This window comes from Amblyraja radiata, chromosome 1, assembly GCF_010909765.2.
Source record: "Amblyraja radiata isolate CabotCenter1 chromosome 1, sAmbRad1.1.pri, whole genome shotgun sequence".
NCBI lineage: Eukaryota > Metazoa > Chordata > Chondrichthyes > Rajiformes > Rajidae > Amblyraja > Amblyraja radiata.
The window spans coordinates 48124223-48149413 of NC_045956.1; the positions used below are offsets into that span (position 1 = coordinate 48124223).

Below are 25191 nucleotides of genomic sequence, written 5' to 3' on the forward strand. Positions count from 1 at the left end.
AGTGAAATTCAAGTCAGCCGTTTAAAAAAAGACAAATATTTCAATCAAAGATAATTACCTTGAACCGTTCCGAAACTCCATCAGTGAAGCTGATGGTAAATTCAGCAAATTTTGGTGCCTGAAGCTTGCCTTTCTTTTGACTTGGCTGGTACTCTGCCCTTGTTTTAACTATAACCTGTAATTGAAAGTAAAGCAAAGTTAGCTGAGCAGTTGCAATCCTACTACATATCAGCTAAAATATTTACGTAGCCTCACCCACAGTAAAAGCTGTTCAAGTATTAGCCAGATCACATGGAACGCCAATTCTATTAAATTTAATATTACTTCTAAAATAACCATTTTGTTGTGGGACTTACAAAGAGGTGTTTTTTTTAATATAAAAAGGTTTCATTTGCCTCAAACATTAACAATAATCACAAGATTTATTCATGCGTTCCATGCACAATGGAAAAATTAGCTGTGAAATACAGTTATTATTAATACATTTATCTAAATTGCTTTTTAAAACCAGCCCATTCTGTAAACAACAAGCTCTGAATGATCTTTCCAACTAATTGTAGTGCTGGTTATTTTGAACTTTGCTAAATAGTGTCTGAAATTTTCATCCACACACGATATTTTACTGGAATCCTTGGGGCACCTTCACCTTTTCATTAAAAGGCAATTTGTCATCAAAAGTTTAAAAAATCACCACTTTAAACATTTGTCTGTGAGGAGTTAAGCATATTTAATCCCACTTTAGACTCTGACTGTTTTGTGGTCCGTCTCTATTGCTGTGACACTAACTCAATAATTAAAGCAGGCAGTGTACTCAGTCTCATGCTCATTTAACCAGCTTAATTAAAAATCATTTTACAAACACAGGAAATTATAACTTCAGGGTGCATCCTTTCCCTTCCAGCCCAATCTGGACACCAGATGTCTCCTCTTCCCCAGCATAACAAGACAATACCAAATCAGCATATTTGTGTTTTTTTTAATATCATTCCACTCCATTTTTTATATATAAACAGCTAGTTTTCCAAGGGAAGGCCAGAATTTTCATCCGTTCCACTCTTACATGCAAGATTCAGCCAAAGGTCTCAATGAGAGAGTCATTTTAGGTCCCAACACTTTACCAGCATTGCTGACCATCGGCAGCAAGAGCAGGGAGATTCTGATGTTTTGTGCAGGAGTTGAAATGTGCGGAGGATACATCTAATTGCTGTAAAAGTTTGAAATTTGGTTTTTATCTTATTTCACTGTAAATGTGGCAGGAAACCAATTCAGAATCCTTTACATCAGTCTAACTGGGTTGAGAAGACGTCCAGTAAGCAAAGCAATAAATCCAGTAAAGATTCATCGTCCAGGAACAAACAGTGGAAAATAAGCCGGTACTTCATCAGAACTTCAGTTTGGACACTTTTAAGTTGCATTCAGAATCATTGTATCTTACAAGTGAAAGACTGTGCTTGAATTTAAGCAAGAATCGCAACACTAGCCTGATGTCAAAGACATACTGTAACTCATTTGAACTGTCAAAGAAATAAGGGTATTTCTCAAATAAATATAATGTCAATAACTTATCAGGAAAGAGAAAAATACATGTTTGCCTACTAGTTAGACATGGACAAGTTCAGATCAAACGCACTTGGATAAATCTGTATGAAGAAGGGTTCTGACCCAAAGTGTCACGTCCATTTCCCTCCACCGATGTTGCATGGCCTGCTGAGTTACTCCAGCATTGATTCTTGCTTAAGATTTCAGCAAATGCAGTCTCTTGTGTCTCCTGGGGTAAATCTTTATGTACAGCATATATCCGATGGGCAGTGAATTGGACACCCCTGCCATTTGAAGTACACAAGCTGTTCATCTATCAACGAAGGTTTACTGATAAAACCTGATTTCTCTATTTCTAATACACCAAGCCCTTTCATCGTCAAATCTCTCCTTTGTTACATCCCAACTTCCTCGTAACCGTATCTGGGCTAATAATTACTAGCTACTTTATTCTGTCTTTAATTTAATGTTTAGAGTTTAGAGTTTAGAGACACAGCATGGAAACAGGCCCTTCTGTCCACCAAGTCCCTGCAGACCCACAATCATTCGTACACTAATTATTTCCTACACACTCGGAATAATTTTACAGAAGCCAATTAACCTGCACATCTTTAGAGTGTGAGAGGAAACCGGAGCATCCAGAGAAACCCCACGAGGTCACAGGGTGAACATATAAACTTCTTACAGACAACATCCGTGGTCCGGATCAAACCCAGGTATCTGGCACCAAAAGACGGCAACTCTTATCGCTGCGCCACTGTGCTGTCTTCTAATATTCTTCTGATATTCTTTTGAGACTTGAGCACAAAGAAAATACAGGATGACACCATGCAGGGTCTATAACCCGAAATGTTAACTACAGTAGTTTATTTTCCCACGTGTGCTGTTAATGGCAGAGTTCTTCCAGTATTTCTTATTTAAATTGGGGCAGCACAGTGTTGGGTTGCTGCCTTAGAGTGCCAGAGACCCAGGTTGGATACTGACTACAGCTGGTGTCTGTACGTGGTCTGTGCGTTCTCCCCATCACCTGCGTGGGTTTTCTCCGGGTGCTTCGGTTTCCTCCCACATTCCAAAAACGTACGAGTTTGTAAGTTAATTGGCTTTGTATAATGGTAAATTGTCCCTAATGTGTATGATAGTGTTAAGTGTGTGCGGGGAATTGCTGGTCAGCGCGGACTCGTTGGGCCGAAGGGCCTATTTCCGCGCTGTATCTCTAAACTAAACTAAACTTGTTTGACAACAGTGCAGGACTGAGGAAGTAATACACTTTTCAGAGATGCCATCTTTCAAAGGAGACATTGAATTATGGCAATACTTCAAAGAGCAAGGGAATTGTCCAGGTGCCCTTGTTGCCCAGGTGCTCTATCCCCCACTCAATGAAACTTTGAGGTAAATCACCATTGCATTGTTGTCTGTGGGTGTTTGCAATGAGCAACTCAGCTGCCACCTTTCCTACATTATAACATGGTTTGTAATTTTAAATCAATTAGCTATAAAGGACTTTGGGATATTCTGAAAGATTCAGTTACAAATGTGATAGTCATCCCCCCCCCCCCTCACCTTCCTCACTTTCCATGGTAACATAGACCTTTTCTGAAGGCCCCATTCACTGGAACTCCCTTTGCCTTCTGCCCTCTAAACTTCGCAATCTTATCCACGCTGCCAAACTTAGTCATGTATCCCAACTCTGTTTTCAGTTCTTGTATTCATTCTATTTCTTTATTTTGTTACAGCTCCATGGTATCCTGGATTACAAGCATTGACTGATCATGTATGGAGTTGGCAAAACACCAAAAAAAATGGTGTTATTCACTTCAACTTTCTGGCCTAGTTGATCATAACTGAAATTTAGAAATGTGCCGTTGTTCCCGAGTTTGAGGCAAACCAACACTCTGAAACACTGAAGACTTAAATCTATAAATCATAGGAGCAGAATTACACCATTCAGCCCATCAAGTTTCCTCTGCCTTTCAATCATGGCTGATCTATCTTTCCCTCTTAATCCCATTCTCCTGCCTTCTTCCAGTAACCCTTGACTCCCTTATCATGGACTTTGGTGACAATTGTATTTCTTCACTGTTGCAGCTTTTTCGTAAATATACTCCCATTCATGGTTTATGACTTGCCCATCTTCGCAGTCCATGCATGAAACCTGGAGATGGTAAATTAACAGATGCACTTTCCTCATCAATTATTTAATGCCATCATGATGGCTTCATCAATTACTCACTGAATCAATCACTTATCACCAAAGTAATAACCTTCTTATTCAAAGGTTACAAAGATTTCCAACAGTTCGATTGTAAATTCTTATCCATAACATTTGCCCAAGAGTGCTTCAGAATGATTTCAGCCTTCTTAATCTCAAGGTCTTTGCTAATATTCCAGGACCCCCCCCCCACCCCCAAGAAAAAAGGAATAGGTGACGGTTTGGGTCGAGACCCTTCTTCAGACTGAAACGTTAACTATTCCTTTTCTCCAGAAATGCTGTCTGACCTGCTGAGTTACTCCAGTTTTTTGTGTCTTCAACGAAACTGTATATTGCAATGTAAATAATCAATCTGCTCCTCACTAATTACTTATTGCATATTAAACAATATCATGCCACTCAACAGCCCATTTCACAAATCAAACCAGATTAGTTTACATCAATAATGAACACAGTTTTACTGAAAAATATTTTTTCTATTTGGTATTTAATCAGTTCAAACTGTAGAAGTTAAGTCCTAACATAATTCATTAACATGACTCAATTTTGCTTCATAAATTGTTATATATTTGGGTCACATAGAAGTGATAGCAGGAGTCCAGAGTTTCATTAACATCCAAGATGTTAGCTATGATTCATTGTGGAGGCATGTTTTCTGAAGTAATTTTTTCTGTTAATTATATTTTTGATGTAATGTTTGATTTCATACGGTCGCTAAATGGGAAAAGCATAAATAAATTGCAAGTTTAATAATAATTAAAGAGAGATCCAAAAGTAATTTCATCTGTCAATCTGTGATTGCACAGTCAAGTGCCTATATCTTCCCTTCTTGTACTTTATCACTCATTGGCATCAGCTACAAGCTGCTCTTGCAGATAAGAAAGATCCATTTGATGATTCCTGGTCCAACTGATTCTATGCAAGAAGTAATGCTGCAAGCTGTCAGAAACCCTGTCTCTATCAAGAACACTACTGTATTGCAGGCTCTAACCTTCACCAACTACCTGGAATTTTATCCAGAGCTACCAAATATACAATACGTGAAAATATATATAGTTTAAGATTTATAATTAATTACCTTCAACATTGTGTAGTTTTAAATTGGGTTGTGTTAATAGATTTTGCTAAGCAAAATAATTACCCTTAGAACCTTTAATATTCAAAAATCCACGGGGTGAAATAAAAATACATTGCTTTAATTTGCTGATTCACTGAATTGAAGAAGATTTGCATTAAAAGGTAGATCATCCAGTTTCTGTAAGTCACATTCACAGGTTACTGAACCGTGACACTGAGAGGCAATTGCCTCATTAAGCTAACACAGGCTTTGTTTGTTTTGAGAATAGGTTGTAGTTTCTTTAAACTTGCATGCCAAGAGAGTTGAGATGATGTGTTTTATTGACAGGTCTAATGAACATGGAAGTGGTTGGAGAGTCAACATTCCTAATTGCAGTCCACCTGCAGAAAAGGCCAACGGCCCACATAGGCAGTCAGCACAATCTCAGATGACAATATTCATTCATTTCAAAATCAAAATGATCACTCAGAAGCCTGACCTTGAATATAAAAGCGAGTTTACAAACAGACGCGGGGCGATATATTTTTACTTTTGTTTTCTCAAGAAACGTTCTGCAGTTAGTGGAATGAAGGCAATATTTAATTGTCATGGTCATTGAATCATAACAGCATGGAAACAGTTCAGTGCAGTGTAGTTTATTGTCACATATACCGAGGTACAATGATAAACCTTTGTTGTCCAGTCAGCAGAAAGACAATACATGATTACAATCGAACCATTACAGTGTATAGATACATGATAAGGGAAGGTCAATCTGCCTGAGTGTGTGCTGACCACCAGGCACAATTTACACCAATCAGAGTCTAATCTCCACTTTGATGATATTCTTCCCACATTCCAATGTGATTCTACCACTCACCTACACACTAGGAGTACTTGACAGTGGCCCATTAATCTACCAATCCACACATCTTTTGGACATAAAATGAAACTGAAGAACTGAGCCAGACAGCGCCGGTGGGCAGGATGAAACCCATGTCATTGGATCAGCAAGTTAACAGCTCCACTAGCTGTGCTTATGTGTAATTCCCGGTGGAGTCGCTACCGTTAAAGTTACTTCACTGTTTACACTTGATCAGCTTCCCAAGTGTTTGACAAACGAGATCTGCATGTCCTTGTTCATCACTCAATGAAAGTAAACATGCAGGTACAGCAGGCAGTTCATCACAAGAGGAGTGGAGTATAGGAGCAAAGAGGTCCTTCAGCAGTTGTACAGAGCCCTAGTGAGACCACACCTGGAATAATGTATGCAGTTTGGGTCTCCAAATTTGTGGAAGGACTTTCTTGCTATTGAGGGAGTGCAGCGTGGGTTCACGAGGTTAATTCCCGGGATGGCGGGACTGTTACATGTTGATAGAATGGAGCGGCTGGGCTTGTATACTCTGGAATTTAGAAGGATGAGAGAGGATCTTATTGAAACATATAAGATTATTAAGGGTTTGACACGTTAGAGGTAGGAAACATGTTCCCGATGTTGGGGGAGTCCAGAACCAGGGGCCACAGTTTAAGAATAAGGGTTAAGCCATTTAGAAAGATGAGGAAAAACCTTTTCACACAGAGGGTTGCGAATCTCTGCCTCAGATGGCAGTGGAGGCCAATTCTCTGGATGCTTTCAAGAGAATAAAGGGCCTGTCCCACGAGCATGCGACTCCATGCGGCAAGCGTGACCTAAAAGGGCCTGTCCCACGAGCATGCGACTGCATGCGGCAAGCGCGACCAAACCAGAAGCGGGGGCCGCGCGGAGGTCGAGTGAGTGACATGAAGATCGAGCGAAGCCGCCGGAAGTTCGCACGTGACGTACGGCGTTGAGGCGGCTGCGGGCCGGCAGACCGTTGCCGCGCGGAATTTTTGAACACGGTCAGTTTTTCGGAGCCCCGCGCGATGTCGGGACCAGCTCGGCACAACTCCATATGGCTCCGGCGATCGAAGTGGGACCGGCCCCGCGAGCCGTACGGCTCAAGCGACCACGTTAGGTCGCACCTGCCGCATGGAGTCGCATGCTCATGGGACAGGCCTTTAGGTCGCGCTTGCCGCATGGAGTTGCATGCTCGTGGGCCAGGTCCTTTAGATAGAGCTCTTAAAGATAATGGAGTCAGGGGATATGGGGAGAAGGCATGAACGGGGTACTGACTATGGATGATCAGCCATAATCACAGTGAATGGCGGTGCTGGCTAGAAGAGCCAAATGGCCTACTCCTGCACCGATTGTCTATAAGACTGGGACAGTGTGCTGGCCATGTGAATCACACAGCATTCACTTCAGGCTAAAGAGGACTTTTACTTTTCTTTGCCACACAGACTATATAACAGGAGTGAGCAAAATGTCTGTACGCAAGATGTCAAAAACAAAATCTTAAAGATGCTGATATTAATGTTTAAGGAAAATCAGTTGATAGAAGTCACACTTTGTTCAATCTAAAACTTACTTATAAAATCTAGATAATTATATTCTGTCATCTGGATTATCTTATGTTTATATTATTTCAGTCTGATTCTGATGAGTGCTTCTCCTCTGTCACACTAGTTACTCCAATGCTTTAAGGAACTGTTTTAATCCATGTAAATGTGCAATAACAATTCCTTTTAATATGCACCACTTTACCAATGACATATTTTGATGACACAAACGTATTTCAAGCCAAAATGTATTCCTGCAGCAAGACGATGTCCCTATTTGGATTTCTGAACGTTCAAGGTTTCAAAGTCATTTTATTGTCACGTACCAATTAAGCTACAGTGAAATTTGAGTTACCATACAGTCATATAAAGTGAAAAGCAACAAGACACACAGCCACATAAAATAAAAGTTAACATAAACATCCACCACAGCGGCTCCCCAAATTCCTCACTGTGATGGAAGGTAATAAAATGTCCAATCTTCACCCTCTTTATTCTCCCAAGGTCAGGGGTGTCGAACCATCTGCAGTCGGGGCCATCAAAGCTCCCACAACCGGCAGTCCGAAGCCCTCACGTCAGGGTGATCCAAACTCCCGCGTCGGGACGGTTAAAACTCTCCGCAGCTTGGAGCTCCCGAATCGGTCTCTAACCAGGGACCGCGGACTCCACGATGTTGAAGTCCACAGGCCGCGGTTGGAGCTCTCCACAGTGGCCGATTAGGAAAAGGGGAGATGCAATGAGACCTGGGTGCCATGGTACACCAGTCATTGAAAGTAGGCATGCAGGTGCAGCAGGTAGTGAAGAAAGCGAATGGTATGTTAGCATTCATAGCAAAAGGATTTGAGTATAGGAGCAAGGAGGGTCTACTGCAGTTGTACAGGGTCTTGGTGAGACCACACCTGGAGTATTGCGTACATTTTTGGTCTCCTAATCTGAGGAAAGACATTCTTGCCATAGAGGGAGTACAGAGAAGGTTCACCAGACTGATTCCTGGGATGTCCGGACTTTCATATGAAGAAAGACTGGATAGACTCGGCTTGAACTCGCTAGAATTTAGAAGATTGATGGGGGATCTTATAGAAACTTACAAAATTCTTAAGGGGTTGGACAGGCTAGATGCAGGAAGATTGTTCCCGATGTTGGGGAAGTCCAGAACAAGGGGTCACAGTTTAAGGATAAGGGGGAAATCTTTTAGGACCGAGATGAGAAAAACATTTTTCGCACAGAGAGTGGTGAATCTCTGGAATTCTCTGCCACAGAAGATAGTTGAGGCCAGTTCATTGGCTATATTCAAGAGGGAGTTAGATGTGGCCCATGTGGCTAAAGGGATCAGGGGGTATGGAGAGAAGGCAGGTACAGGATACTGCGTTGGATGATCAGCCATGATCATATTGAATGGCAGTGCAGGCTCGAAGGGCCGAATGGCCTACACCTGCACCTATTTTCTAAGTTTCTATGTTCCCCAGCAAAGGGATTGCAAGCTCCATGATGGTAAGTCCACGCCACGACCGCGGGTTGAGGCGCCAATCGGAATAACGCGTTGAGATACCATGCATATTTATTAAAGTTCACTTACAGCATTGGTCTGCAGGACATTACAGTAACTAGCAACTACTCAGACTGAATTACATAAGCAAGATCTTGGTAATATAAATCGCATATTAGGCACAGCAATTACTAACAAGCACCACAATTGGTTAGTAGGAAATAACCAATCTACAGTCGGTCTCCAGGAAAGGCCGCACCACTCCACGATGTTAGGCCGAGTGGGGACGGAGGTACAATAGGGAGAGGGGGGAGAATTTTTATTTATTTATTTTTTATTTTTTAAATCGCATCTCCGTCGAGGTAAGAGATTGAAAAAAGTTTTCCCCAGCCACCCCCCCCCCTACAACCCACATTAAACAAACCAAGGAACACAAAAACATTCTCTTTAACGCGTACTTAAAAAGACCAAAAACAGAAGGACAGATTGTTGGCGAGGCAGCCACTTGCTGGCACCACCCGGTGTTACACTTCTGAATGCCATTTCTAACTCTCATCAGTTCTACCAGGTGATAGTTTCTTGGGGATCACGGGCCACTTGTCTATCTTACAAGTGCACAGCTGCAAGGACTGCCACTACTCAATGATTTAATGTTTTAATTTAGTTCCAGTGGTAAACCATGGCTCTAGATCTTTGACTTTAGTAGTTCAGTAATGGTGCCCAGGGGATAAATTCATTTTTGGTTGTGACTGTTTTAATTGTTGATTTATGTTCATCTGCATTGGGTTTCTTTGAAGTGAAAGAGTAATTTCCATACTTCTAATGTACTTTGCACAACAAGATGTCTCTTAACCTTTCCCATGAATGTTCCAGATAATAATTTTACTCTACATAAAGCTTGCAGAATGACCCAGAATAGTTCCCAATTTTCCATCCCTGCCTCCTGGGCCTATGTTCAGAAAATGGCATGATTGCAGCAGTAACACAATAATAAGATAAAACATAATCTCACCGAAACTACAGAAAACAAGTGATTAAATAAGCAGTTAGAAAAACTGATAACCGGTGCTTAACTTGCCTCTTGGTTGCAAATAATATTTAGATGAAATCAGTTAAAACCATCAACCCAACATCAAAATGATCCATCAGAGCTGTCGATGTCAATTTGCTTGAAGTGATGAAGTTACCACACCAAGTGTCAAGAGGAATTTATAACTAAAACCTCTGATGTTCCAAGGTACACAAAAATGCTGGAGAAACTCAGTCTGAAGAAGGGTTTCGGCCCGAAACGTTGCCTATTTCCTTCGCTCCATAGATGCTGCTGCACCCGCTGAGTTTCTCCAGCATTTTTGTGTACCTTCGATTTTCCAGCATCTGCAGTTCCTTCTTAAACATTCTGATGTTCCAAGTTCTGATGAATTTTCATATTTCCCCAATGGACCTTACTGACCCTTCCTCAAAAGAGTTCACCTATATTCAGAATTTAGTTATCACTGTGGGCAGCACAATGGTGCAGCTGGTAGAGCTACTGCCTCACTGTGCCGGAGACCCAGGATCGATCCTGACCTTGGGTGCTGTCTTTGTGGAGTTTGTATGTTCTCTGTGAACACATGGGTTTTCTCCAGGTGCTCCCACTATTTTCTCCCACAATCTCAAAATTATGGGTTTGTAGGTTAATTAGCCTCTGTAAATTGTCCGAAGTATGAAGGGAGTGGATGGGACAGTGGGGTAGCATAGAAATAGTGTGAACATGTGAGCGGTGGTCGGCATTGACTCTGTTGGCCACGAGGCCTGTTTCCATGCTGTTTCTTTCAATCAATAACACAAACATACAATTAGACTATTTAGGCGATCAACCCAAATAATCTTGTATCTCTCTACTACTAATTCTAATCTATTAATAACCTGAACAGTTTCAATAAATTTCCTCTCAGATCCTATCCACAAAGATAAATAAAACTAAGGCATTTGATCCTACCATCTTTACAAATTTTGTTCTGATACTTCGGTGTTGATATTCAACCAGTTTTTGTTTTGAAATGTTCAGTCCCAAAGGCGTTCATTGCAATTTGTGGAAATCGTTTCCTTATATCCATTACACAGAATGAAAAAATAAAAGGTGTTACATTTCCGCTTATATCCTCAGGTTCTACCTTTAAATAACTTATTTCTATTGGCTTTATTTATCCCTCCCAGCACTTTATCTTTGCTTCCTTAAAATATGTGTGCAGGTCTTATCGGAGCTGTTTCTCATCATACATTTAAAAATGTGTAACCCTTGACACTCATTTCTGAACCTGCTAATATTGTAGATGTTGCCTAATTAGTGATGATCAAAATCACCACAATAGCTTATTTTGAATTAATATCAAATGGGACAAATGGATACATTTATTGTCGTCATCTGGAGAATCCACTGTCATTCTATCATCAACTGAGGTGCAACAACTGTGAACCTCAGAAAAGGGGGAAATATCTATTTGAGGGCTAATTTATAGTAGCCAATTAACCTAGCAAACAGCATCCTTTGGGTTGTAGGATGAAACCAGAGCACCCATGTTGTCCCAAGGAAATATGCAATCATTACCCATGGTCAGGATCAAACATGGCTTGTTGGAACTGCAAGGCAACAGAGCTATCTGCTGAACCAATGTGGTATTCGTTGGCAGAATTAGTTAACTTGGCTGGTATCATAAGTGGAGATGAACCAGAATTCCATACTCCCTCTCTACTGCAGTAGGATTGAGGCATTCTTGCAATTGTTTGAACCATTTTTGGATACATTCAGCAACCAAAATATTTCATCAAGGATATTTAATGGTAATCAAGAGGACTTTCAAGTAGCATTGTCAGAAACTCAATCAGTTGGTTGCTTAGAGGAAATTGACCTCGATATGACTAATTACAGAATTGCAAGTTATTCATATTCAGTTAGAGAAAGTTTGGAAAGTTCAGTAGCTTAAGTGAAAATATATACCATCATTCTGCTTTATCTTCAGTTGTTCACTAAGTTTCAATAAACCTGTTGGGCAATGAATTCTTACAAGGTCAAATCTCATGTAATTCTACCATTTCCTAAGGACAAGGATGACCCTCCAAATGCATAGGATGGCAGCAGTCATTTAGGTATTCTGAGTTCAATGGGACTGATGCATGGGAGAAAATGGACAGAAGCTTTGATGAGCTAAATAATGCACACCGCCTAATCACAATTAAAAGATAACCATTAAATGAGTGGTATTAGACTTTGATAACCTTCAACTCATTATTAGCAGTTAACTTCAATTTATCATACTATGCTTGCTGTTATTGAGCCAGTTTTAGAACCAAGTTTAGAAACCTTATTAAAAATGTAGTAAGATCTTCATTAAGAAAAATACAAAAGTCACTAATGAATTAAGACATGATAGTCCAAGCTAGGTAGGAGAATAGTCCAGAAACCCAAGTGAGATTCCAATATCTAGTATTGTTGGTGTGGAATTTGCACATTGTTTTTGTGACATGCGAGTTTGATCGGGTGCTCTGGTTTCTCCCACATCTCAAAGGCACAAGGTAGGCAAATTAATTAGCCACTTTGTACTATGAATGGGGCACCGGAGAAGCAGAGGGAATAAATGGGAATTGGAGAGGGAGTAGATTGAAAAGGAAATAAGTAAGAGTGGGATTGATGCAATTAATCCCATGGTTAGCATAGTCTGGATGGAAAGAATAGCTGACATCCACGACATAAGCAAATGCAAAATAATAACAAATGCTGATGGGACAAGAGCCAAATTATACAAATTATCTTATTCCAGTCCCATGGGGAAGCTCCTTCAATAAATTAAGGATATATCACCCCAGGGGTACGATGATTAGAACTGGTACTATGTACAAAAGAAAACAGATATGCTAACACTAATATGTAAAGAACAAGGAACTGACCAGCAATGGACTGAACAACACTAAGAATGTAATGAGATGTGTTGTTTTATTTTGTATATTTTTAATTATGAAAAGTTATTTTCTAATAAAAAAAATTCATTATTACATTTACATTTCTGAATTCTCCCAGTTATTACATTTATTTATTTTTTGTTTGTTTATTAGATCATATATTTGGTACTGTATGTACAAACCTATTGTGCTGATGCTGCAAGTAAGAATTTCATTGTTGCGTTCCAGTACGTATGACAATAAAACACTTTTGACTCTTGCGAATTATGGGCCTGTCCCACTTTCCCAGTTATTCACGAATTCTCCTGAGTTTTTCAAACTCGCAGAATGTTCGTAACAAGTCCGTAGGAGGCTGAAGGAGTCAGTAGATATATCGTAGAGGCTCGTTATGCCAGCCGAAGGTACTCAGGGCATCAGGTAAGTCGGGATGTTTTTTCAGCATGATGAAAAATGTCCACGAGTAAAAAAAGCCACGAGTACCTAGGGGTGGCATAATGAGCTGCTACGATATATCCACTGCCTCATTACGAACATCCTGCGAGTATGAAAACTCTAGAGAATTCGTGAATAACTCAGGAGAATTTGTGAATAACTCGGGAAAGTGGGACAGGCCCTTTAAACTGCTACACTTTAGCCTTGCAACAATTCACTCCGATACAGAAAAACAACCAATTGGTCTGATCACTGGACAATTCTTCTACTGCAAAAAAAGATCACTGCCCAGGGGTACACAATACAATTGCTTCCTGGGCCCTGGGAGCAGCTTCTCTACAGGCGTGCCACACTTCAGCACGGCTTGACTGCGGCAGTGGGACTGCCTAAACAGAGACACACTGCTGCACTCACACAATGGCTTTGGCAGCTGTAAAGGTCTCACCCTCAGGCTCACCTGCTGTCAAAGCTGTAAGTGTTACCAGGAACCTGTGAATGTCTTTGACATTCAATCAGTAACACAAGGACTTAAAAAAAAGGCTTTAAAAAAATCAAAATAATTAATCTCTTGAAAACAGTTAAAAAATATCTGAAGAAGGGTTTCGACCCGAAACGTTGCATATTTCCTTCGCTCCATAGATGCTGCCTCACCCATTGAGTTTCTCCAGCATTTTTGTCTACCTAAAAAATATTGAAATAATTTTTTGAAAAAATCTCTTGGCAGCCATCTTATTCCATCCATCCGCATCAGACAACTTACTTCTGCCAAGTTTAAAGTGATACAGCCTCAATAACCAGGTTTGACGGCATGGCAACTAGGAAGATATAAAACCATCCCACTGGACAGTACTAAGATTCCAGTTCAGCACAGTGCCTCGGTCCATATTCGATACTGGAAAGCAAATCTTCCACAGTAATTCCAACAGTTCTTAAACATAGAAACATAGAAAGTAGGTGCGAGAGTAGACCACCAGGTCCGTCGAGCCCGCACCGCCATTCGCTCATGGCTGAACACTAAACAGACACACTTACCCACAAACAGTAGACACAAGACACAGAACACAAGACACTACCCTCCCCTTTATACCGCTATCACCCCTCTCCACCCCAAGAACCTCGTGATCTCCTGGGGGAGGCAAAAAACCGGATAAAAACCCAGGTCCAATTCGGGAAAAAAATCCGGGAAATTCCTCTCCGACCCCAATCCAGGCGATCGACACTTGTCCAGGAGATCACTCAGGTCTTACTATACTAACCATACCTAGGTCCATATCCCTGCCCTCTCCCCGTAGCCCCTTATCCCCTTGGCAGCTAAAAAAACATCTATTTTAGTCTTAAATATATTTAAAGTTTCTGCTTCCACTGCTCCCTGGGGCAGTGAATTCCATAAATTAACCACCCTCTGGGTGAAGAAGTTCTTCCTCATCTCAGTTTTAAAAGAGCCCCCCCTTATTCTGCAACTATGTCCCCTAGTTCTTCACTGCAATACTTCAAGAAAGATATATAATGTAGAACAAATTTATCAAATTGTTAAGAGCTGTGACCTATTTGTTTGTCTCATCCAAGGGCAGACACTCAGCTATTCATATATTAAGTTATAATATTTCTACATTCTCATAAAAAAATTACAAAGTAAACAGTTAATTTAAATCACTGTCTCATTTAGTTGGAGTTAGGTGATGTGTCCAAGCACAATTTACCATAGCCTTTCTGCGAATTAATAGGATTGCTTCACAACGTTATCTTAACACTGCAAATAATAAGCTGTTTAATAATAAAAAAAGGTTGGAAATTTAGGTGATCAGAACATTTGAGGCTAAATGATCAAGGCTTCTGCTCCTGATAAATAAAAAGGTTTCTATGGCAAAGTCTATGGCTATGCTTTGTCCAAGTGAAAGTGACCAGTCCAGAGTGGGGTCATGTCTCTGTGGGTCGAGATGGTGCTGGTTATCAGGACCATGGAGAGTCTTATGGGGGTTCATGGGGGTTGCAGGATGGAAACTCAGAGATCATGTCCAGGAGTTCCAACCCCCCTCTTTAAATAGCATTCTGCAAGATTATAACAGCTTTATTATTGCAGTAATGCCTAATGACAAGTGCTTCTGAGAACATTACAATAATTTCCTGGACAACATTTTTGTGAAGGTCACATCAGGCGCATAACAATGAGTAAACATCAAGAAGTGCTCAGAAAATGTGTCAGAATAGCATGTTTTGACAAAGAAAGTAACAATCATATTCCACTCATGAATAAGAATTTTCTCAATTTGCTACTAGACAAAAAAGCACCATGACCCTGTATTTATAATAAAGCAGTTAATACACTCTAGTAATTTAAAATAAGTTATTCATAAAAAGGATTATTAATAAGAATACAAGGCACACAATGCTCTCTGCAGTCCACATTCAAACCCAAAACAGCAGTAGCTCAGGAATGAAAAGCAGTCATAGTTCTAGTCTTTATCAACCATGCAGGTCTTGAGAAGAATAACCATTATGTGGATTATTCATATTAACTACCAGATATAACTCAATTAAATTACTATTCAGTAGGATATATGTGTCCAAGTAGTGTAATTACTCTTTAACCCAAGATCATCAAGCTAAAAACAAAGAACAACTACCAGTCATAGTCTTGGTCAAAGACTAGAAAAAATATTAATCAGACGATGGATGAAGTGCGACCTTGATCAATTGAGGGATGAAGAATGATCTCAAGGTCTCATTTCCCAATATTGTTTTGAGTTTAGTGCCTTTGTGGGGGATCTCAGGGGTCCAGCAGAACAAGCAGGTAGAACAGCTCATCACATTGAATTCTCTAGTGTAGGAAGGAACTGCAGGTGCTAGTTTAAACTGAAGATTGACACAAAATGCTAGAATAACTCAACGGGACAGGCAGCATCTCTGGAGAGAAAGAATGAGTGACGTTTCGGGTCGGGACCCTTCTTCAGAAGAGTGAGTGATGTTTCAGGTCGTGACCCTTCTGAACGACATGAGACATCACCCATTCCTTCTCTCCAGAGATGCTGCCTGTCCCGCTGAGTTACACCAGAATTTTGTGTCTACATGGAGTTCTCTTTCCTGCTTTGCATCAACATGCATACAATAGTATTCAGATGGGAAAGTGTATACACACGGGATTAAACTACAACACAAAATAAACTTAAAATGAAAAAGAGAATTCTCAAGATATTTTTCCTTAAATAATGATTTGTTTTTCAGATCCAGAGTGATAAACCTCTGGTAGATGTGATTTAGTCCAAAATTAAAAGTGAGATTTTTGCACATAAAGTTGAAGCTCACAGTAAATCATTCCTGTGATAATTATGCAGTCTACATAGTGACTTGCCATGGGCATCAATGTCAAAAAATAGAAAGGTGTATTGTTTATCCCCATGTAGGTTGGTGTTAGTATTATACTGCAATGACTCAAAGATCTGTTTCATCAACATTACATCGACAAATTCAGGGACACTGATCATAAACTATTTAATTTTCATGTTTAAGAATGGTTTCGACCCGAAACGTTGCCTATTTCCTTTTACTCCATAGATGTTGCCTCACCCGCTCAGTTTCTCCAGCAATTTTGTCTATTTAATTTTCATCACCATTTTCCCGTGAACAATAATAGATATCAAGCAACATAAGCCAACAAAACGTACACTGCAAGGCTGCTGCCACAGACTATTCTTGAGGTAATTGAAAAGTAGTCTCCTGATCAAATAGTGCTGGCTATTTTTTCTTGTAAACAACAATCCCATGATGAACAGTTGTATTATGCATCATATTGAGAATAATGCAGAAAGCCCAAACCCCCAATTGTAACTTTCCAATAGCTTCATGACAAATTAGCATTGGAGACTACATGAGCAACTTTTTCACTCTGAGGGTAGTCAATATTTGGAATGAGCTGCCAGAGGAAGCTACAGAAGCTGATATAATTCCAACTTTTGGACAGATCTAGGGATAAGAAAGGTTTAGAGGCCTATGAGCCAAAGGCAAGCTAATGGGACTAGCCCAGTATACCAACTTGGTCTGCAAGGTGGACCTGTTTCCATTCTGTATAGTATTTTGATTCCATCTTAACAGTCACATGGGTCTTCAATTTTCTCTGCAATTTATTGTCTCCTGCCCATTAAAGCAACATCTCTCTACTATGTTCAGTTTTATGGTCATCCACTGGAACATTACACATTCTAGAACAAGTCTAGATGGTATCCAAAGGCACATTTGCATCTCACACAATTGTAACTTTGCACAGCGTTCACGTCCGCATTTGGGAATGGGAATTAGCCTTCAGCCCCATCCCTTCATTCCAGAACATTGGGCCAAATCATAGACACAAAGGGAACAATGAATTATTGGCCAGGTGGGCGAAAGAATGGTTGATGGAATCTAATACAAAGAAGTGTGAGGTGTTGCATTTTGGGACGTCAAACAAGGGCAGGATCTACACAGTAAATGGTAGGCCTCTGGGTAGTGTTGTGGAGCAGAGGGAGCCAAGAGTACAGGTGCATAGTTCCTTGAAGGTTGAGACGCAGGTAGATATGGTTGTCAAAAAAGCTTTTGCCATTTTGGCCTTCATCAGTCAAGAGTATTGAATATAGAAGTTGGGAGGTCATGTTGCAGTTGCACAAGACGTTGATGAGACCGCATTTAGAATATTGTGTTCAGTTCTGGGCACCATGTTATAGGAAAGATATTGTCAAGCTTGAAAGGGTTCAGAAAGGATTTACGAGGATGTTGCCAGGACTAGAGGGTGTGAGCTACAGGGAGAGGTTGAGCAGGCTGGGTCTCTATTCCATGGAGCGCAGGAGGATGAGGGAAGAACTTATAGAGGTATACAAAATCATGAGAGGAATAGATCATGTAGATGCACAGAGTCAATAGACAATGGACAATAGACAATAGGTGCAGGAGTAGGTCATTTGGCCCTTCGAGCCAGCACCGCCATTCAATGTGATCATGGCTGATCATCCCCAATCAGTACCCCGCCTGTTACTTCTCCCCATATTCCTTGACTCAGCTATCTTTAAGAGCTCTATCTAACTGTCTCTTGAAAGCATCCAGAGAACTGGCCTCCACCGCCCTCTGAGGCAGAGAATTCCACAGACTCACAACTCTGCGTGAAAAAGTATTTCCTGAACTCCGTTGTAAATAGCTTACCCCTTATTCTTAAACTGTGGCCCCTGGTTCTGGACTCCCCCAACATCTGGAACATCGAGTCTTTTGTCCAGAGTAGGGGAATCAAGGACCTGAGGACATAGGTTTAAGGTGAAGGGGAAAACATTTAATAGGAATCCGAGGGGTAACTTTTTCACACAAAGGGTGGTGGGTGTATGGAACAAGCTTCCAGATGAGGTAGTTGAGGCTGGGACCATCCCATCATTTAAGAAACAGTTAGACAGGTACATGGATAGGACAGGTTTGGAGGGATATGGACCAAGCGCAGGCAAGTGGGACGAGGGTAGCTGGGACATTGTTGGCCGGTGTGGGTGAGGTGGGCCGAAGGGCCAGTTTCCACACTGTATCACTCTATGACTCCAATTGGAGGAGCGCACAGATCCTAGAGGTTTCAGAAATGGGGAAAGGCAAGGCCATGGAGGGGTCTGAAAACCAATATGATAAATTGAAAACCACGAGCATGACAATAAGAGCAGATGTAGGCCATAAATCCTCCAAGCCAAATCATTTTGAATATGATTGCCAAATCAATTTAACTTTTGATCCGCTTACCGTCAAATCACCTGGAACAAACATCCAAAATGCCTATACGTATAAGACTTGCACCAATGTTCTATTAGAGGTACTAAACAATCTCAAAATAGAAAGCAAATATACCTTGTGCGCTATTGCAACTAGATGCTTATAGTTACTATTGCACTCTGTGACTTCAAAAGTATAGATCCCGTCATATTATCTGAATCTATTTATTTAACCCACATGCCACAAGGAATGGTTTGAAAAGGGGTAGTAAATCAACAGTTAAAAAAATTTAACATTACAACTATGCTCCAGCTCACAGAATTACCATTACACCTCCACAGGATACAGAACACTTTTAACATCACAAGGAAATTCACTAGAGTATGATCTGACAAAAAGGAAAAACTGACTCCAAGCCATTTTAATGACAAAGACCAAAAGTTTGGTTAACAAATTTTAATAAGAAGAAAGGTTTGGTGCAAATGAAGAAACAGTTAAAGCAGAGAATATAACATTTAAAAAGTATAGCTAAAAAGAATTTTGCCATGAATAGTTATAATTCAAATACCACCCATAAAAGTTGAGTAATTCATCTTCAATTCCCTTCAGCAAATAGAGTAACATTTGTTAAATGTATAGGAATCAGTCAACCGTATGTACAATAGTCACCAGGCGATCAGGCATTCTTGGCTGACATTGCAATAAAATATACAAGAGGTTTTATGTTTTTATAGCTCATTGAATACAACAGTTAAAATTGTTTTGCATTATTCAACTGCCAAACACATTAGGAATTATGTTAAAGCAGTGTTAGTGTTTTTTGCTATGAGGACTTGCGATTGGTATCACAATCACAAAATAAGAACAGTTTTAAGTACTTTCTGCTGGGTCAGGGTAAAATTTAATATGGCCTAACATGACTCAATCTTACAATGTCTCATATTGCTTCTGTGAAGCACCATTTGGTCATTTTGCTATAGTATTGTTACTGTTGTACAAGTTGTCAGTATGTAGGTACTCCGTTTGAAAAGTGACCTAAACAGGTAAATCTTTTATAAACTAAGGCAAAGGGAACAAAAGTATAAAGGTTATTTTAAACTCCATTGAAATAATAGTTAGGCTGTAACTGGAGAAATGCATCTAATTCTTGTCATTACATTTTGGGAAGGATATCCAGGCCCTAGAGCAAGTGCAGAAAGATTTATTCAGACATTTCTGGGGATCAGAGATCTGTGATTGCAGAGCTGGGATTGTCTTCCCGCGAGCAGAAATGCAGAGAAATTTGATAAAGATGTACAAAGTCATAATAGTTTCTGTCCGTCTTTTTTAAACCTGTTTCTGTTAGCATATGTTTCAAAGAACACAACGTCAAAATGATGTTGAAAATAAACGTCAAACTGCATTCATGCCTACTATGTTCTGTTGTGCTAAAGCAAAGCAAGAATTTCATTGTTCTATCAGGGACACATGACAATAAACTCTCTTGAACTCTTGAAAGTTACCAAATATATTTATGGCATTCACTGCCTGCACAAGGGTAGAAAAAAATTAATCAGGTCTTTCAAAGGGGAATTATAATAAGCACCGACAATGAATTAATATGCAGTACCACACTGAAAGAACAGAGCAGCAGCTTCGATTGGATTGTTTTAGAAAACCAAATGGCCCAGATAAACTCTAATGTCGCACAAGTGCCTTATCCTAATCACCAGTTGCTGTTCCAGAACTTTGGACAGCTACTTTATTAGGTTCCTCCCCACCAGGAAAGGTTCATCCAAAGATCAGATATAACAGCAGAAAATTACCAATTTATGCATTGGGATTTTGTTTTCCAGTTGCAGTCTCCGATATGTGTAACATGTAAGGTCTGGCATGTCACAACTGATGTACAAGAAGGATATATAACACGTATAATAATGATAAATTCTATTGGTTATTCCCATGACATATTTTGTGGCAAGTCAAATGATATGTTCCACTGATAATAGCACACAGTGAAGAATACAACACAATCAGTTTCAGGATTTTATTAATTTTAGGGTGTGAAGGTACACTTCTGTTACTATAAGGGCCAGTGGCCAACATTGCTCAAGTCTGAAGTGTTTCTGAATTTACCTGTGAGCTGACTTGCCTCTGTGGCTTTCCTGAAGGGCTTTATACAATGGATGACCAGCTCAATTAAAGTTGAGCTAATTTGAAAGATTTTGCAAGTTCTCACCCACATCTCCCCTGTCCTGTAATTCTGCTCTCACTCCCCCCAGACGAACAAGGTTAGAGTTGCCTTGACCCTCACCAGCCTCCACATCAACCTCTGACATTTATGTCACCTCTAACACAATTCCACTTTGAAGGATCTCAACCCAAAATGTCACAGATTCCTTTTCTCCAGAGAAGATCCCTGTCCCGCGGAGTTACTCCAGCAATTTGTCTATCTTCAGTTTAAACCAGCATCCTACACATTTCACCACCAGTCACTGCTATCCATCCCCATCACCTCCCCCATGTCTTCTGCAGAGACCACTCCCTCCGCTTTGCTTATAGATCCATTCCCACTCAAACCACCCCTCCCCAGGGACTTTCCCCTGCAACCACAGGAGATACAACACCTGTCCCTATACCTCCTTTCACATCCATCTAGAAACTCCAGTAGTCCTGCCATGTGCGATAGAGGTTCACGTGCACCTGCTCTGATCTGATCTATTGCATCTGGTGTTCTTGATTAGGCCTCCTGCACATCAGCAAGACCATGCATAGACTTGATGAACGTTTCACTGAACATTTCCACTCAGTTCGCCAAGGACTACTGTATCTTGCAGTTGCTACCTATTTTAACTCCTCTTCCCATTCTCATTCTGACCTTTTGGTCTGGAGCCTCTTCCATTGCCAGAGAGAGGCAACACATAAACTGTAGGAACACCTCATATCCCACTTGGCAACTCAATGGTATAAACATTGAATTCCCCTGTAATTACAATCCTCCCCAACCCCTCATTCTCCCCATAACCCCCCCCCCCCCCATCTCTCCTGCCCACCCACATACATTCCTTTTTGAAACTCTCCACTCCTTTTGTCTCAAGCCTTCTATCTTTTCATCCCTAGCCTTTGTCCAACCAGCTGCTGATCAAAAAGCCCTCCTCACCTGTATCCACCTATTACCTGGCAGGCTTTGTCTGCCCCTCCCTTCTTTCTGTTGCCTTCACCCCCACCCCCCTCCCTCCCCTCCCCCCCCCCCCTCCTACCCTCTCCCCTCTCAATCAATGTGAAGAAGGGTCCTGACCTAAGGGTCCTGACCAATCCACATGCCCCGTAGTTTGTGTCTGTTTTTCCCTCAACCAGCATCTGCTGTTCTTCATTTCTGCAAGTTATCAATTGCTTTATCTTCTTGCAAGGAAAAAAATGGCTTGTTTTTAACTGCCTGCACATTTTTTTAAATATACAATTCACTTGTGATTTGTTACTTTGTAATATATAAAGTATAATTGGCTGGAATCTGGAATGCATCATCCATAAAGGGTCAGGTTGGAGATAGGGACTCATAACATTTAACAAGCATTAGTAGAAACGGGTACTTGGTGGTTCGCATGGACATTGTGGGCTGAAGGCCAGCTTCTGTAATGTGAGTATAATTTTGGAGTGCGATGGATCTTTACTGTTTACCATCTCATTCAACAACCTGCTCCAACACCCAAGACTGTTGCCCAAATGTGAAGTTAATTCTAAATATATACTTCATCTCAGCTTTTAAAGTTCATATCCCATTGATTATTACAGTTTAATAACTTCACATTACCAGAGGCACCTCTTGTTTTCTACAAGATAGCACAGGAACAGACCATTCTGTCCACAATGTTTGTGCTGAACAGGATGCTAAAATATACTAATTTAATCTTACTGCACAACCATATCCCTTATTACTCTGCATATCAATGTACCTAACCAAAAGCCTCTTAAACACCACTTTGGCGTAACTGCTTCCATCATCGCCCTTGGCAACGCGTTCCAGGCACCAACCACCTTCTTGTGTAAAAAAAAAACCTGCCCTGCACATCTCCATTAAACTTTGCCCCTCTAAGAGGTACTTCAGGTTAAAATGAAAATCAAATATCAATACAGTGCAAATTAAAGTCTTACAGGGTTTGTTACAGTAGCTCAGACCACCCTTTAAAAAAAAGTATTTTCCTGTAACTTTAGAAGTCAAAAAACCTTTAACCCGTGGTTCCCTTGTTTATGAAGAGCAAGAAAATTATTAGACCATCTGCAAATACAAACTAGCCTGATGAGCGCTGTATTTTCGGCATTATCCATATTTATTTTCGTTCAAGTTTACCTTGTCAGGAGCCGGGAACTGCAGCTGGTTGACATCCAGTGGTGTGATAAGGGGGATGGTGTCAAACCCATCTTCAGGGGCTGCAGCCTTCCCATTGCTCTTGTCAGACAGATTGTTGCCCAACTTCACCATGGTTGCAGGAGAACAGACGAACGGGGGGTTTCTTTATGCAAAACTGGGAAAACAAAATAGCAATGAAACAGATGGTGTTCACTACATTCACAATTCCCGAGAGATCCGCGTGAAACATACGGTTGATTGCCGTGCCTCCTCCTATATTTGATTTTGTTTCAGCTGCTTATTTTGCTTAAATCGAAAGAAATACGATAAAGACGAGGACAATCGTACAATTTGCAACCCAGTCTGCTATTCCATTTGCCTCAATTACCGAGCCACAAGTAGAGAGCAGTTGTTTGGGGGGGGAAAACACCAGTAATTTCACGTTTAATTTGACGCAGTGCAATATTCCCCATAAAAAATATTCGAATCCGACATAGATTTATTTACTTTTTTTCTTTAAAAACGACACGCTCATCACAAACTGGCAACATAAATGGAAAATGCACGAAATGACAAATACGTTTTGATACCTGGTCTACAAAGGCAGAACACAGGTGCAAGCTCCATATTTCTGTTTTACACACATACACATTACAATTAAACTTACTCCGCGGTCGAATAAGCCCCTTTATATATTAAAGCAAAATCGCGAAGAACAATATGCGCTGCCCCGGTAACATGGGAACATCATTCTATCTTGCTGATGTGAATGTGCTTCACAGGACGAGCAGCAAACAACTCGCTCGCTTCACCCGCAAATTAAACCCGCGGAGCGGAGAAATCAGCAGAAATTGTTCTGAAAGAAAGACGCCTCTCACCTGATCTTTTTTTTTCCCCCCTAAAAAAACATAAATGGCGAGAAGTCGTTTTATTTATTTTTTAATTGTCTTCTTCGCGAAAGCCTTTTTTTTTTCCCTCCCACACACACTTCAGATGGGAAAATGGCGGAAAAATGTGGAGCTGGAGAAGCGTTGCCGAGGATGCAGTAAAGTCATTGATCGAGTTTTGGACAATGTTTTCATTTTCAAGCCTCGTCTGTGGTGACGCAGCCGCGCTGTCGGCTCGGGAACTGGAAGATCTCTCCGCTGCGCCCTGACCGCATCAGTTCACCAGCATCTTTGATTTGCTTTTATCGGGGGGTCCCCCCCCCCCCCCCCCCCAACTCAATTCCTTCCCTCCAAAGAAAAATAAACAAAGGAAAAAAAACACAACATTGGGGAGAAAATATAGTGCGGCAATGACGCTGGAAATCTGCAAAGCAAAACCTGGGTGGGAAGGAACTGCAGATGCTGGTTTACACCGAAGATATATAGGCTCAAAATGCTGGAGTTTGACAGAACCGGTGTTCAGTGGCGCGTTAACATTTCAGGTCAAGGGCCTTGCTTGCATCAAAACCCCTCTCTTGTGAGCGCCAAGATGTGATCGCAAGATGTTTTCTCTCGGGCAAGGCTTATCTAGCGCAAAATAAAGAAAAGGAAAATTCAGAGGTAAAGGTTTAAACAGATTAAAGATTATCTCAATTAATATTTCCCTTTGTTCCCACTTTAACTGAGCTTGGTGAAGTGAGGAGATATTCGGGACTGACAATTCAATGCAGTTGTGAGGGGAGGTTCAGATGATAGGAATGCAGTCTTTCCCTTGAGACGCTGGACACTCAGTTGAATGTAAAGATTTTATTTACATTATTTTGAACGTGAGCAGAAGAGCTATCGCATTGTTCTGCCAACCGTTATCCCTCAACAACATAATAAAAACAGATTGGTTATTTCACGTCTTTGGAGCATTGTGTTCAACTTAGTTATGTATACCTAGAATATAGAAGTGACTACAAGGTATATCACGACTATTAAGTATTTTAGGACATCATGGGGATACCAGATGAATGCAAATTATTTTTTCTATTTTTTCATAAAATCTGATCTGAAAATGGTTTTAAGCTTTATGGCCAGGCCCAGTAAGAAACATTTACAGCATTCCAAATACCCAGACAGATTAAGTAGATGGGCTAATCGATAGCTGAT

The 25191-nt window shown here is 40.6% G+C and overlaps 1 protein-coding gene across 2 annotated transcripts in view; it reads right to left on the reverse strand.

Moving 5' to 3' along the window:
• The window catches only part of nsg1 (neuronal vesicle trafficking associated 1), a 52463-nt gene extending 28205 nt beyond the window's left edge, over positions 1 to 24258 (reverse strand). Inside the window, exons 1-3 of one of the 2 annotated variants that reach the window (XM_033021326.1) lie at positions 23989 to 24258; positions 23111 to 23285; positions 59 to 175 (exon numbers count right to left, since the gene is read on the reverse strand). In XM_033021326.1, the coding sequence (XP_032877217.1) occupies positions 59 to 175; positions 23111 to 23242 (249 nt within the window). In that variant the 5' untranslated portion in view covers positions 23243 to 23285; positions 23989 to 24258. Of the gene's footprint in view, positions 1 to 58; positions 176 to 23110; positions 23286 to 23777; positions 23901 to 23988 lie in introns of those variants that run through there. The other variant, XM_033021334.1, reaches the window with a different exon arrangement.
• Between the last annotated feature and the right edge of the window lie 933 nt (positions 24259 to 25191).